A 16,206-nucleotide genomic window follows, 5' to 3' on the forward strand; every position below is an offset into this window, starting at 1 on the left:
CATCACCAAAGGTGGGCCAGCAAGTTCTAGCAATTCATAGAACTCAGTTCCTTTCTCTTCCTAGAGAAGTACCTGACTCTCAACCAGCAAGGGTGTCAGATCCACATCAAGCACATCTATTCATATCCGCAGAGTGCTTGCTGCTGGGACTCACTTCCCTCATCTCCAAGAACAAACAGGGTTCAGAGCAGCATCTTTTAGACCCTCACCCAACACTGGAGAACTCTGACCTTCTGCCTTCAGATCTATCTGCTGTCTACCAAACCTTCTCTTCACAGATATTTCTGGACCCTACATCATGAATATGGGGTCATGCTAGGGAAAACACTTATATTAGAAAAGTAGGCTTTCTCATCAATTTAAGGTGCCATCAACTGCCACCTCCATCGCTATCTGCTCACTATCAACAATCTTCTCCTTAGCCCTCGATGGTTCCTTAATCTGGTCATACTTCCCTTTCAGTCAAAACCGTCTGATGGCTCAATATAAGGGAATAAAAGAGGGAAGCTGGCCTGACATATCTGTCGTACCCTACCCCAAAGACCAAGAAAACAGGACAATTGTCAAGTACGCTCTTTCCTCTACCACTTGAGCCACACTGCCACGTCTGGCTTTTTGGAGTAGTTTATTGGAGACAAGAGTCTCACAAACTTTCCTGCCCGGGCAGGTCTCAGCCTCTCGAATAGCTAGGATTACAGGCATGAGCCACCAATGCCCATTTCTTCTTTAGTCCTCACCCCAAAAAGCACTAAGTCCCATATGTATTTTCAAAAGGAATAACAAGAAAACTTAAAGAAGAGTCTTCTGGTGACAGGACAAGACAGGTAGATGAGTATTGTAATCATCCCAAGGCCTGGGAGAAACAATAGTAGCAATTGAACAGCAAAGGAAAAGACAGTTCTGAGTAGGTTCAGCTCTCAAATTCTGATCTCGGCTGATAATGTGGAAATTTTTTTATGTAGGAGAAAAGGCTTCATTCACAGCCCACCCCATGCTTAGCTGAGCTGAATTTCCTACACAGTTCCTTCCCTGCATATTTGAATATTTTAGGTTGCAGATGCTGAATTTACAGATCTTTATATGCAGTTTTCTTCAGGGTGTATAATAAGTTAGAATCCTGCCATGAAGACATTAGCATGTCCTGTCCGTGATTTTTGCTTTTATATGAAACTGAAAACAGTCAAATCCCCAAGGGCTTCCTTTGACCAGAGATGGCAGAATACCATTAAGATGGGCAATGGAATGGAGGGGAAGACATAAAGCAAACCTTTCCCCAGAGTGAAATTCAGGGAGAAGCCCCGCTCCTCACCCCCAACGCCGGGACCCAGCCTAGGGCTTGAGGAGGAACAGGAGGAAGTTAACCGCCTGGTCGCTCTGAAATTAGCTTCATTCACCCCCATTATCGATGTGTCATGCCTTGTTTCATGCTTCCCTCTTGGAGGCAGCCCAGCAGGGCTAGCCCCAGATGACAAATGGTGACGGAGAATGGAGAAGCCAGGGGAAGATGGGGGTTGGAGAACAAGATGCATCAGAAAACGTGCCCCCCCCCCACCACACCACAGCAGGCAACCTTGCTGCCAGCTTGGTCTATAGCAGGAGGGACAGGCAGCAAATAGCTTGCCCAGGGAGAAGGCTCTGAGTGACCAGCCAAAGGCAAGAAAGCAAGCAGCTCAGGCAGCTACAGGAATACAGCACAGGGCACCTACCTTGTTCGCTCATCATGAGGTGGGAGAGGCCTGAAGAAGAAGGAGAGAGGAAAAAGGGAAGAGGAAGGGAAAGGAAAAAGAAAAGAGAAGACAAAGTTAAAATCCCAAATGAAATGCAACCTTCTCAAAATTTTTGAACGGAAGAAGGCGTGGCAAGTGTACACACACACACACACACACACACTCAGGGGCATGCAACAAACTCCAACCTCCAGCCCCTCCTTGACCAATCTTCCTGCTGCCATGCAGAGGCTGGCTCTCCATTATAAAAGACAGTCTTTTGTTTGTTGAGCCACTGTTTTTTTTTTCAATTATTGTTCTGCTATTAGTAGATTTGTGATAAATCTGTTAATATTATATTCCTAGAAAGAAGGCTCAACACACTTTATAAAATGTTTCTTTCTTATTAATTGTTGCAGTAATACATGCTCACTGTCAGAACCTGAAAAGGATTCAGAATAAAAAGAAAATAATCAATTGCAATCCTACCATCCAGAGATTATCAATTTGCTTTGTTTTCTAAAGATTGGTGGAACCCTTTTGAAATGAAAAGATATTGAATCTACCAGCTAAGTTCCTGCTTATAAAAGTTGTTCAGATGACCTAAAACTATTTCTCTTTTCTTTGCCTCTAACCACTGATTACTTCACTCTTTTCTTCACTTGTTCAGTGCTTCTGTTGTCCTAAAAGAACCTCCATGGTTCACCAGCCAAGTCCAGCCACAGCCTGCATAGGTTAAAGAGGCCCTACAAAGTCCCACAATAAACAAACAATAGAAACACAAGCTATGTCTTTCTGCGAGGTAAACAAGGGCTCCTTACTTCAGGAAAGCATAAATTCTCATATATCAGTTAAAATAAAAGATTTCCAACCAATAACCAACTACACCAGTTGCTTGTTATTGTTACTGGAGACATTTTTACAAAAATTCAGATCACACCAGGGAACCTTTACTCAGAGCAAAAATCAAGGATAGAAGGGATTAATAAAGGAGGAGGGGGGAACAAAAAACCTCTAAAGTATGGAAATCTCTAAATGTTTTTAGAGATTACCAGAGATTTAGAAAAGTAATCAGAGGCAAAATATAGGTCAAGCAACTGACTTTTAAAGGATCAGTGATGTATTAAATACATAGATACATGTACTATAAATGTCATGGAGTCTATTTTTTAAACAAATTTCATTGAACTATAATCATAGTTTAAAGGCTCTAGGACTAGGATTAATACTCATAAAGGAATGGAATCACACCAAAGCAAGATATTCTCATCGTTTGTTTTGTTCAGAAAATTATTGTTTGTCTTTTTCTGGAAGGAAGAATACTAGAAAGGAGTAAAGGCCTACATTTTGTATAAAAGAAAGCTTCACAGAAATAGCTATTATAGGTAGTGGTTGATATTTCTGAACCAAGTCAAAGCCTTCAACAACCCAGTCAAGAGCACAAAGTAGAAAGGATGTAGCAGGCAGTTACAGTTTGTAGAAAGAGAATAGGAACAGAATGGACTAAAGATCATAATTTAGTAGGCAATCACTCATAAGAGCATTGCCTGCTTTAAGAGATGTAAATATGAAGTGATGTAAATATAACTAGTATATGTCTGAGTCAAGCAGAAAAGGTCAGATAAGTTGATGTTAGGGAAATTTACCCTAAGATAGGTATTCAAATGTTTTTTTTTCTTTCATGTGATTGTTTCTAACACATTTATAAGATGATTTCTATGTTGCTTTGTATGTCCCTCCCCCACGGTATAACCCCTGCTTTCACTGTATTTGATGTTGGTATAATTTGTGGGGGGGAAGGGAAAAAACAAATTGTTTAAATAGGGATACAGGTAGACCCATTGCAACAATGAGATGTACAAGTTGTTATGTCGAAAACGAACTTTACAACTTTGGTGGGGGGGCGAGTGGGTGGGGGGAGGAAGGGAAGGGATGGGAAGGGGAAACAAAGGAGGAGGCTACAATGCTTGATAAAAATGTACTCATTATCTTGCCCATGTAATTGTAACCCCTCTGTACAGTATTTTCACAATAAAAGAAAATACTTTGAGTGGTATGCACGTGTACACAAATGTATTAACTGAAAGACCAAAGATTCAGGGGTGACCTTAAGTGTAATTTCTTGGAAAGGCTAAATCAAAGTTCAAAAAATAAATACCAGGAAATGAGTACTCAAAAGGAGTGCAGTCAAGGGAAGAGGAGCGATCAATGAAAAAAAGGAGAGAGGGAGGGAGAATGTAGTCACGAATCCAATGTATATGCGATATGTATAAGGAGTAGGTAGGGGAAGAAGAAGTGAGAATGTTGAAAGGGAGATATATTGTATTCATAAACTGCTTTTTTGAAAGGCAACTCCTTTGTACAACTAAAGATAAAAACGTTTAAAAGGAAAAAGAAATATGAATGCCCACCCATCACAGTGTTCATACCTATAAATCCTAGCTACTCGGGGCAGCTAAGATTGCCCCACCCCCACCCCCCTGGCCAAGCAAATAGTTCTCAAGACAGCTTCTCAACTTATAGCTGGGTATAATATTGCCCACCTGTCATCCCGGCTATGAGATGAAGAGAACTGGGCCTAGCCTGGGAAAAAACAAGTTTACAGGACCTCATTTCAACAGAAAAGGCCAGGCATAGTGGTGTCATCTTAGCTACCGTGGAAAGTATAAAACAAGAGGATTGCAGTCCAGGTGCAGACTCAGGCAAAGAGCAAGTCTCTATCTTAAAAGTAACTAGTGGACAAAAGGGCAGGAAGTATGGCTCATCAGTAGAGCATTTGCCTAGCAAGCAAGAGAGCCTGAGTTCAAACCTCAGTACTACTTAATAAAAGGGATAGGACAGCTATGTTACATTTGAGATGAAAGGTATTTGGCCACTGTAGGAGAGCAAGTAAAAAAAAAAAGTGGGAAGAGTCTATTTGATCTAAATTAATATATTTTTTTAATTTACCAAATGAAGGGTAAGCAGGATCCTTGGGAATATGGGGTACTCAGGCCTTGGAGTAATCACTCTAGTGGGGCTTCAGCTAATGTGCTTCCCAATGTATATTTGATAGATGACCTACCTCAACCACCTGGGAAGGTTTATTAAAATGAATGTGCTGAGCCCCACCCCAGACATAATGAATTCAAGTCTAGGGGGAGAGTTGGGGTAAGAATCTGAATTTTAAATAAATTGCTCCAGTGATTCCAGACTCAAAGAAACTTGGAAGCTACTCCTTTAGAATAGCATGTAAATCAAATTTCAGAAAATTAAATCATGTGATAAATGAACTAAGAGGAATTGGATATTTAATGGAACCCTGTGGTGGATCCTTTTGTGAAGGGAAATATCCTTTTAAAATGCAAATCACCCACCACCTGTGTTTTCAAAATTCAAATATGTACTTATCGGGTTTTATTGAGCTACATACATAGTTGTAAACATTACTACTCAAGTAAAATATTCATCTTCTTCAGCTTAGAGCAACCTTAAATGGAAATACACTAAATTGGGAATGAAGATCTGGATTCTACTGTCAACACATTAGTATTTCTGATAATAAAGCAAAATGGACATGAAGAAGCAAAACAGCAGGTTGTAAGAACCTGTAACCATAAATGGGTTGACGTTTAGGGGTTACTCTGGGCATTTATTCTTATTCTGGGGCTTCCAAAAGATAAGGCATGGGAGGAACCAAAGACTCATGGTAAAAAAGGAAACCACCTATTTTCAAAACAGTCTTACCATGGGCTCTGAACTACAACTACAACTCCAAAGCCAGTTCTATACCAATTTACCTAAAGATAAGCAGGAAACAGGAAATGAGCTTAGATGATCCTTTGGTAGACAAGAAATCAAAAATTATCAATGAAGAATTCTTTCTTACGAAATGACTACCTCCAAAAAAAAATCCCAAAACTTGAAGAAAGCAATTGAGGTGTCTTCTGTTATTATATCCTGACCAATTGCTTCAGTAGCTGAGCTCATGGAATATTCTGGATTCCCAAAAAGGTGTCTGACACTTTTGATCCTTTCTGTTTCCTCTCTAGTGCCACATTCATTCTACAATGTAGATGTCTGTATAACTATATAACCAGGTTCCCTGGTATATGGACAGGAACAAGAAGAGAAAAAGATTGGCAATACATAAGGCAGGCCAAGTTGAAATTGCCTTGGAACAGACTGTAAATCATATGTAAAATATATGCAAAGTATACGTATGGCTCTTGAAACTATGTTACACTCCTTTGGGAAAATCCCCATGGAGATAGTTGCTTTTACAGCTCAGAAAAATGGAAATGACTATAAAGGCAAAGTCATTTATAAGCAGCTGGGCCATCATGAAGCCTGTCATGAGAATGACTAATACAGAGAAGAGAAACCATTTACTGAAACAGGCAAGGGAAAGATGCAATGTTCAGGAACTAGGCCTGAAGTTGAAAGTCTCCATCATTTAAGCTAATGCTGTCTCCTACCTTAAACTGTGATATCCCATCCAGTTCCAATAGCTTTCAATCCATCCTTCTTTCCCCTCACCCTGGCTAAAAGCACTTTAAGAAAGGTTCAGAAAAAAAAAGCCAAAGTTATTCCTGCCAAGTCTTTTATTTCATTCACTTTCAGAGTACCTTCTTTTTTTCAGTGAAAAATCTACATATACCATCTTTTTTTTTTCATTCCAAAGGAGAAAAATTAAATGTCACTAATTGCTATGGGTGCCAATGTTGAATTCTTACGAAGCCATAAGGACTTTAAAAAGAATAATTACCTAAAGCCAGAAGGTGATGGAAGTATTCATCTAATTTTCCAGAACTATAAAAGTAGTCAAGATGGAGCAAGAAGAGGATCAATTGAAAAAGAGGCTGCAAGAGATCAATCATGTCTGTAGGGTGAATGGGAATTGGGAAGAGAAAATCATGGAAAGAACCTCATGTTCAGAAATGTGTTTTAAATAGAGAAGTCACTTAACATGTATTTCTATTTAAACGTGAGCTTCTTCCTTTCCTGGGTTATTTCATGGGGTTCCTGAGCCATTCTTCTCTTTAAAATGCTCGGATTCCTCAACTGCTGACACCATCGTGTGGGACAGATCATCAGGACCTCGAAACTAAATATCTCAGACAGGAACTTGAGGTAGAGGAAGAAGGGAGCATGCAGGCTGAAGAAGTCAGCCACCATGGGCAGGGAGTCCAGAGGGCAGAAGATCGGTAAAGGGAAAAGAATTGACCTAAAGGAGACCTCAGCTAGGTCCACAACTTTTAATCAACCAGTCCTTCCTAGGCAATTCTGTTCTCCATTATGGACTTTAGTTTCCTCTTTTACCTGGTTTTCTGTAGTACATTACAGCAGAATCCAGCCCTGTCTTACATTTTTATCAATGATCTGGCTAGGAACATCTATAGCACGCAGTCTGGAAGTGCAGATGACCTAAAATTCAGAGAAAGCTAGTACTTTTAGGAACCAGAGTAGGACTCTGACAGAATGGGACAGGAAAACATAAAATTTAATCTCAACAGCTGGGCATAGTGGTACATGACTCTGTAATCACAGCTCCTCAGGAGGCTGAGGCAGGAAGATTATAAGCCCCAAGAGGGTAGAATAAGAAGGGTAGTATGACTTGACAGAAATGCCAAGGAAAATTCCAAGGTACATTTTGACTGAGCCATATGAAATTGCTGAAGTTTGACTTATTCCAACTTATATACAGCCATTGCAATTGCCCAAACTAATATTCGTAGAAAGGTATCAATGATCCCCAAATGGCAGGCTGGGCATGATAGCACATACTTATAACCTACTTATCCAGGAAACAGGGACAGGAAGATTACAAATTTAAAGCCAGCCAAAACAAAGTTGCCAAAACACTATCTCAAAAACAAAATAGAAAACAAAAGAGCTGGGGGCATGGTTCAAGTGGTAGTGTGTTTGCCTAGCATGCACAAGACTGTGCATTCAATTCTCAGTAGCACAAAGGGAGCCCACTACCACTGTGGCTGAGCTACACAAACATCCAACTAATCATCTAATAGCAACATCAGCTAACACTGGAGAAGAGCAAGCTCTCCAACAAACTTGACATAGTACTAAGGAGGAGTTCAATAGTTGGGCTGGTGACAATGCTGATGGTTTTCAAGACAGAAAAGGAAAGATAACTCACTGCTAATTCTCTAAATCCTATCAGACTCTGCCTTTGAGTTTTACCCTTCTAAAGTACCACCATGCCCAATCTTTATCATGTACCCCTTTATATGGGGTACCTCTAACAGCCCTCTTACTGTTTGCCTTTAGAGCAACTTTATTCTGACAACACGGTGATTAGGCCAAACAGAAAGTTTCTTCTGATAGAGTACATCAATCACCAATATCTTGTATATAACATAATTACTGATTAGGATATATACAAGATTATTATCTTGTATATGGCATAATTACATAATTACAGTTAAAGAACAGCCTCACCACCTTTCCAGCCTGTTCTACCTGTTATTGATGGAAGGAATGGTGAGATTTCCATGTGAATGAATGTCATTTATGTCAGAGAGATAAAGGCAGTCATGCCTATCTCCTTTCAGGGATGGGAAATGTCCATGTTCAGCCCACGGGCCCAATAAAGCCCACTGAAACATTTGGGCCAGGCAGCAGTGGCTCACACCTAGTATCATAGCTACTCAAGAGGCTGAGATTTGAGGATCATGGTTCAAAGCCAACCCAGGGAGAAAAGCCTGTGAGATTCATATCTCAAATTAACCACCAAAAATCCAGAAATGGAGCTGTGGCCCAAATAGTAGAACATTAGCCTGGAACATAAAAGCTCAGGTCCTGAATTCAACACACACACACACACACACACACACACACACACACACACACACACACACACACACGCATACAAAAGAATTAGCAATAATAACTTTTTTCAAAGTCCAACTGTCATGGAAACCACCAAACTCTTTCTCCTTCATGAATGACATAAATACAGAAGAAAGAGCTCCTGTGCCCCATGAAAGAGCTGCATCCCAATAGCTCTTGGTGTGGTGAAGTTAACTAAAATCAAAGAACAGTCTTACATTTAAGTCAAACCAACTGCACAAACCCAAGAAGGGAAGAGAAATACCTTTGCAAGGCAGACAGAAATAGTAAATGCTTTTTCACTGGCTCGAAGTTCAATTTAATACTACAGTAACTTTGAAAAGGCTAAGGGGTTTGAGAGACATAGAACCACTCAATAAGAAACTGATCTCAGCCGGGCATGCGTATAATCCTAGCTACTCAGGAGACTGAGATCTGAGAACCACTGTTCTAAACTAGACCAGGCAGAAAAGTCCATGAGACTCATCTGAAAAAAGCCAGGAGTGGCCCTGTGACTCAATTGGCAGAGCATTTGCCTCAAGCAAAAGCAGCTTCGGGACAATGCCTAGGTCCAGACTTCAAGTTAGAAAGAAAGAAAGGAAGGAAGGAAGGAAGGAAGGAAGGAAGGGTGATCTCAATTATGCCCTTGGTACTGTATGCTATGTGTGAGTATCTTTCCTTGGAAAGAATGCAGAAAACAAAAGAAAAAAAATTGTAAAGATCATTTTTCAGGGAACAGTGGCCTGGATGAAAGAACTTTTAAAACTCTTAGATGAGAGACAGCCCAAAGAAATTGGAGATATTTCAGTCTTTAGAAAAGAAAATCCTTAAGGACAAAAGCCTGTCTTCAAGCCTGCCATTAGAGGTGCTCTGTCTGTAGAGGGCTGGGAGCCATTCCGATGGTGAGAGCCACACAGTGACTGAGAAAAGCGCTCTCAAACACTCCACACAGCACGAATGAAATGGAAGGACTATAGGAGCTGGTGAGCACATACAAGGTGGCAGGGAGAAGGAACACAGGCAAGGATATATCTGTCTTGTGAAAGTGACCTTCTTGAGCCCATGGACACACATGGAGAAGACATGGGAGGAGGGTTCCTTATTGATCACATTAGGATGTCAGGATGATGGCTCCACAAGCCCTATTGAAGCACAAAGAAGAATTATCCCATTCATCCTTCCACCTGCCATTCTTCCCTTACTGTCCCCTGGAATTTAGGATAGTGGCAACGAATGACACTGTCTTCTCCCTTTGCCTTCCAGGTCCTTTTCCTTCAAACAGTGGCTCTCAAACCCTAGTCATATCAGAATCGCCTGGGAGAACTCTCTTTACCAAGCCTCCTTTGTTAACTCACCGAATGATTTTGGAGGTTATCAGAGTTTGCAAACCACTGCTCTCGGTAATCCAAAATGTGGGTTCAAATCCCAGCTCTACCCCTCACAAATTGTGAGATTTAAGGCAAGTTAACTTTTCTGTGCCTCTTTTCTATAAAATAGCCCCTCCGGATCACTGTGGCTATCTCATGGAAAGTAGCTGGCACCATGGGTGGCCCATAGGAAGGGCTCAAAATCTATTCTTAATAGGAGACTGGTCTATTCAGAACCTCTCTCTACTCATCTCTTGCCAACATACTCTCTTTGTCCTCTTTCTTCTCCTCCCTCCTTCAGTCTCTTTGGCATTTGGATTTTGTTAAGCAGCCTAGGATGGCTTTGACTTGCTATGTAGCCCAGGCTGGCCTCAAGGTATCAGACTTTCCAGGAGCCAGTGGCCATGTCTATAATCCTAGCAACTTAGGAGGTTGATACTCAAAGGATTACAGTTCAAAGCAGCAAAAATAAAGTCTGTAAGACAACATGTCCAAAACAACCAGCAAAAAGCCAGGCTAGGGGAATGGCGTAACTGGTAGAGTGCCGGCCAAGCAAGCAAGCAGAGCAAGTACAATGTCCTGAGTTCAAACCCTGAGTGCCAGTGGCTCATGCCTATAATCCTAGCTACTCAGGAGAATGAGATCTAAGGATCACAGTCTGAATGAAGCCAGCCCAGGAAGGAAAGTACATGAGACTCTTGTCAATATTAAACTACCTCCCCCCCAAAAGCATAAGTGGAGCTGTGGCTCAAGTGGGAGAATTCTTCCTTGATCAAAAGTAGGGACAGAGCTAAGGCCCTGAGTTCAAGCTCTAGGACAGGCACAAAGTTTTCCCCCCTCAAACTCATGCCCCTTCTGCCTCTACAGCTGTAAACAATCACAGCCAACTAAACATTCCTGTAACAGGCATGCATCACTAGAAGACTATATCTTAACATGTCTCCCTTCAGACTCAGTCAGCTTAACCTACCCCACAAGGATCCAATGACCTGAACTCTCAGTTCTACTCCATCTTCCACCCACCCACCCACCTGAGATCTGTTCTAGCAAATGAGCTTAGCCCAGGTCCTTACTAGACCCTCCTGGGCTGCTCTATAGTCTGAGAAGGTCTCCAATGCCACCACAGACAATCTGTGTGACTTACTGGGATACACGGGAGTGCTGTAGCCTCATTTCCCCTCTTGCCCAAGAAAGGACTTCACCTAAAACAGCTTCTCCATGGTCCCAGTGGTGACATTTTGAGTCGTACAAATCATTGAGTGGGCTTTCCCAAACATCACAGGACATTCAGCTCCCGTTGACCCATGCTACCAAATGCACAGATCCCCTCGTCATTGAAGCAACAAGCACTCCCACCCACTTGATGGGCTCAGGGTGAGTTAGAACTATCCCACTGTAACTACAGGATACTGTGAATGCATGGTCAGGCTTTAACTCTAACCTTAGTCTCCAGTACTGGGAAATGAACTGTGAACTCCAGGCTCTCCACAAATCTACTTCCTTGAGATAGCCAAAACTAGATGCAGGCTCCTTACTCATACATGCTCATCAAGGACTGCTGCAGGAGTCAAAGGAGTCTTCCCCGGGCCCCCTTCCAATGCACTTACACACAGCGGAGGTAGATTTCCCTGCAGCCTGCATTGCACCTTGAGCTAAGCCCAAGATGGGCATGGAATAAAGGTTGGTTTAATTAACTAGTATCTCCAAAGAGACACCAATAAAAAGCAGACTTTCAAAGGAGTATGGGATGAAACTAAGAGCTGAATCCTAAGTACTCTTCATTCATTCAGCAAGTATTTATTCTAAGCCCATGGTGCAGTATCATGACTCTCGGCTGAGAGGACAGAGCAGTGAGCAGGCCCCATCTTGGTGAGGCAGGAGCCCATACTTTGGTAGAGCTCCTATGCCACATTTCCAGGGTCAGCCAGGTCAAGGTTTATATCCTGATCCACCACCTTTTGTTGGATAGTGTCATTCCTTATTTATTAAATCCAAGTCCTTTCACTCATGGTAAGATGGACCTAAATAACAGATTTTACAATCTGGAATATCTAAAGAATTCAATAATGCATGCAAAACTTAGCATTTCAGTGCCTGGCTCAAAATACAAGCTCAATAAATGTCAAGTGTTTTTTTTTTCCTAATAAGGTAATAAGAAAAAAGGATGTGGGACTATTACCCTCAAAAAACAAAAAAAAAAAAGAAAAGAAGAGAGAAAATATGCCATAGGTACTATTGGAGTCAGGAGCTGTAAATCTGGCTGATGGAAAGGTATTGTGCTGGTTTGAGTTCTCAAAGCCAGAGGATCATATCACAGATGCTCAGAATGGAAGAAGCCTTGAAAGAGGATCTAATTCCGATCCTTCGTGGTAAAGAAAATGAGTCTGTCACCCAAAGTCTATCACTCAAGGAGGTTATATGACTTGACCAAGAGCATATGACTCCTAGAAAAAGTACCAGAATAGAACAGCAATCCCAGACCTGAACTTAAATCTTGAAATCTACCATACTTTCCTCTGACTTTTGGCAAAAGGATATGTTGTCTCAACATCCAGGTTTCTTCATCTATGAAGTGGTGACTACCTGGTATATGGCATATCTTCTTGTGGATAGCTCCCCTCTTCTTCCCTCTTTCTAAGATTCCAAGCTCTGCTTGCGAGAAATGCCTGGCATCTAAGCTAGAGGAGCCTCTTCACGGGAAGCACAAGGGTCAGGACCCATGGGGGTGAATATGGGACATGAAGAAAGCAGCAGGTATGTTTAAAAAGGTTTATAGCAGAAGTCATGCCTCTGAACAACTAAGGAGACCAAGACACAAGGAAAAGAAGGAGAGGTTCTTCTTTGCTTTTCCCATTTTGGTTTTGGAGGTCCTGTCTGTTTTTAAATGTTTTTGTTACTATTGTTTTGTTTTTGCAATACTGAAGATTGAACTCAGAGCCTCAGGCCTCCCAGGCAAGCACTCTACCAATGGAGCCACAACCCTATCCCTTTTAGCTTTTAGTCAGTCTTTCAGTAAGTGTCTGAAGATATTGCCAAAGTTGGCCTTGGACAAACTTTCTCCGACCTCAAAACCAAATTGGTCAGAATGGCAGGATTGAAATTGTCACATCTGTCAGGGTTTTATTAAAAAATAAAAATCTATTCTAAGGGTTTTCATCTATAAAACAGAAACATGTGTTGAAAAGACCACACAAGATCACTTACAAAAATAGGCATTTCAAACACTACTAATTTACTATATGCCAAGCATTGTTCTAACGATGCACGTACAGGCTCATTTAATCTTCACAACAGACCCACAAGGCAAGGGCTCTGTCCCCATTTTATTGACTCAGAAAATAGGGCTAACAAAGTCAAGTAATATGAATAGATCCAAACATTGGGATAGAACCAACCTGTCCACTCTGACTCCTGGCTCTAAGCCTGGGGCGGTCATTTTGATTTTTCCTTACAAGGCCAGACAGCCAGCATTTTAGACCACAGGCTCCCTAGTCTCCATTGAAACTCTTCAACTGGGCCTTTGCTGCTCAAGAGCAACTGCAAGCCACACATAAAGGAATGGACATGTCTGTGCTCTGGTACAAACTTTGTAAAACACAGAAATCCAAGTTTCACAAAATATTTTGTCACTTGCTCTTCTTTTGATGGTTTGCAAATGGAAAAGCCATTCTTGCTTTGCCCACAAGCCAAATAAAACCAGGCAATGGCTGGATTGAGGCCTCCAGTCATGGTTTGCCCAGCCCTGCTCTATCCTGAGCTATCTTCATCACTTGTCAACTGTCATATGGAAAGTACTAGAACAGTGACTGTCACAGACTCAGCAGTCAGTATGGTTCATTCTTTCCCTTCCCTAATGTCATTCTTGGCCCATACTACCAACCAGCCTGTCAGGTATCTCATGGTGCCCAGCACAAGAAGCAAGGACTAGGGCTTTGGCAGTGTGAATGGCAACTTCCTTGGTAAGGACAGCTCTTGTGGCCCCAAAGGGAAAGATAGGCTGGGAATCTGGAAGCCAGGCCGGTGTATATGTCAGAGTTTAATATTATTGACTTTGGGCTCGTGATTAACTGTGGCTTCTGACTCAGCAGGTCAAGTGGAGCCTGAGTTTCTGCTTTCCTAAGGACAGTGCCAACATGGTTGTTCCTGGGGTCATCCTTCCCACAGCAGGCGTCTGCAGCACCCTGTTTGTGATCACAGACACACATCAGACTCCTCACTGCTGCATTCCTGGCCACAGGCTCAGAACACCATCCAAGGCCCCTGGTAGCCACTCCTAGGAGGACAGGACAAGGTCCAGGACAAAACAATCAGGTATCTCTTCCCCCTCCCCCAGGATAGCCCTGAGAGGACTGACACTCAAGGTGAATGACAAGGAGGGACAGAGTTCAAGAACAGACTGAGAAAGCCCGGAGCCCAGGCGCCAGTTCCTTCCAGCAATAGCAGACAGAGAAGGCCTCCACTGGGGCTACAGACAGCAGCCCCTCCTCCAGCACCTGCCAGGGCTCTGATGGAAAGAGCAAGAGGCCTATTTCTTCATCGGGCCTCTGAATAACTAGGGCACTTCCACAAGGTCACGGTTATACGGTTATTCATTTAAATTCCAGCTCTAATCAGCAGGCAGAGCCTGAGAAATTATCCATTCTGAGGAGAGCGGCTACTCAGAAGCACCATAAGCAGCCCCTTGTCAGGATCAGAGGCCTGAGGAAGAGGAAGGAAGGAGAGGCGGATCTCACACCACAGGCCCAGCCTTGGTTCTGACGCCTAGATCCTTCCACCAACTGATTTTCTTCCTCCTCTCTGGGAAAGTTTCCTTCCCTCCTTGGCAGAGAGTTCTAGAACATGTAAAAGTAAGGAGGTGGTTGATGGCAGGGCAAGGAAATCCTGCACCACAAGCAGCCCAGGACAACAGTGACCAACCCTAGTAGACAAAGTGAAGGATAAAATCACCTGACAGGAGTTCCTTCTTCTAAATCACAAATGGGGTACCTGGCTTTGGAGAGGCCCTTCCCCTTCTACAGGACTTCATTTCCTTGTCTGAAAGGGAGGTACAGGAATCTGAGATTCTGGGCTAGTCAGTAGCAGGAGGTTACCATGGCCAGGTTCCTAAAGCTCCCTATCGCTGCTTTTATACACCTAGTAAGGCCAACCTGAAAGGCTTGCCATGAAAAGTTAGTTAAATCCAAGGATACAGAGACAGCAGCAGAACCAGCCCCCCACCTCCTGCAAGACAGAAATGCTTGCTGCTGCTCCTATTATTGTACATTTCCTTTGCAAAGACTAGGAGGGGCTGTGGACTTTGTCACGTAACTGTCGAATAGAGCACTGGCACCTTTGCCTGGGGTATCCAGGACTCATTCTTTGAGTCCCCAGTCAACAGTATTGCCCGCCAGCCCCATCTCAGACCGTGTTTTCTAGCACGGCTACTTCTAACCAATCTCCCGAGCATGTAAAATTCATCAATTAATCAATCGTCCCTTTATAGTCTTCCAGCGGCCCCTGGGTAAACAGTTACATTAGCTCATAAAATCCCCAATTTGTCTTCCTGAGGGGAAGTTGAAAGAAAGAAAAAAAAATCAGAGAACCACTAAAGGCTTCTTGTGTCAGAGCCACAGCATAGCTGGCTCCAGATTGCCTGGCCAGGGACTTAGAGACAAGGAAGGTCACCCACTGACCTCCGCCAGGCCCAGACCCACACAGGCTGCCTCCTACCATGTGCCAGGGAAGATCTGAAGCAGTAACTTTTTTTTAAGCCTCAAGGACCATAAAAAAGCAAATAGTTGAAGGAGTGGACAAGATTGACAATCAGCCTGATTCACTTGAAGGACAGAATGAAGAGCACAAAGCCTGAAATTTGGCTGTGATAGCCTGCCGGTCCTGCTCAATTGGTAGAATGCTAGCCCTGAGCAAAAGAAGCTCAAGGACAGTGCCGAGGCCCTGAGTTCAGGACATGACCTCCCTGGGCCTCAACTTCATCCGCAATAAAATGGGGCTAAAACCACATACATAAAAGAACTTCTGAGAGAATAAAATGAGCTAATGACTATGAAATGCAACAGTGGCAGAGAGAGGGGAGGTAATAGTTCAATGTGTGTTAGTACTGACACTTGAACTCAGGGCCTGGGCACTGTCACTGAGCTTTTTCACTCGAGACTAGCTAGTACTCTACCACTTGAGCCACAGCTCCACTTCTGGCTTTATGCTGGTTAATTCAAGGTAAAAGTCTCATTGAAACTCTGGTTCCTGTGGTTTAGTTCAAGTGTCATTTATTTCAAAGATAGAGGACAGAAAAAAATAGAAAACAAAAT

At 42.6% G+C, this 16,206-nt stretch overlaps 1 protein-coding gene across 26 annotated transcripts in view; it reads right to left on the reverse strand.

The window, feature by feature from the left end:
- Window positions 1-16,206, reverse strand: part of Nrxn3 (neurexin 3) — a 1,574,539-nt gene that overhangs the window by 1,449,174 nt on the left and 109,159 nt on the right. For 16 of the 26 annotated variants that reach the window (XR_011373379.1, XR_011373377.1, XM_070028709.1 and 13 more), the window contains exon 4: window positions 1,707-1,736. The exons of the other annotated variants lie outside the window; for them this stretch is intronic. Coding sequence is in view for 14 of the 16 variants with exons in the window: in XM_070028709.1 (XP_069884810.1) it covers window positions 1,707-1,736 (30 nt within the window). In the remaining 2 variants the exon portion in view is untranslated. The remainder of the gene's footprint in view (window positions 1-1,706; window positions 1,737-16,206) is intronic. 26 annotated transcript variants of the gene reach the window in all.

Source organism: Dipodomys merriami, unplaced genomic scaffold (genome assembly GCF_024711535.1).
Source record: "Dipodomys merriami isolate MVZ:Mamm:240054 unplaced genomic scaffold, mDipMer1.0.p SCAF_1, whole genome shotgun sequence".
In the NCBI taxonomy this organism is placed as follows: Eukaryota; Metazoa; Chordata; class Mammalia; order Rodentia; family Heteromyidae; genus Dipodomys; species Dipodomys merriami.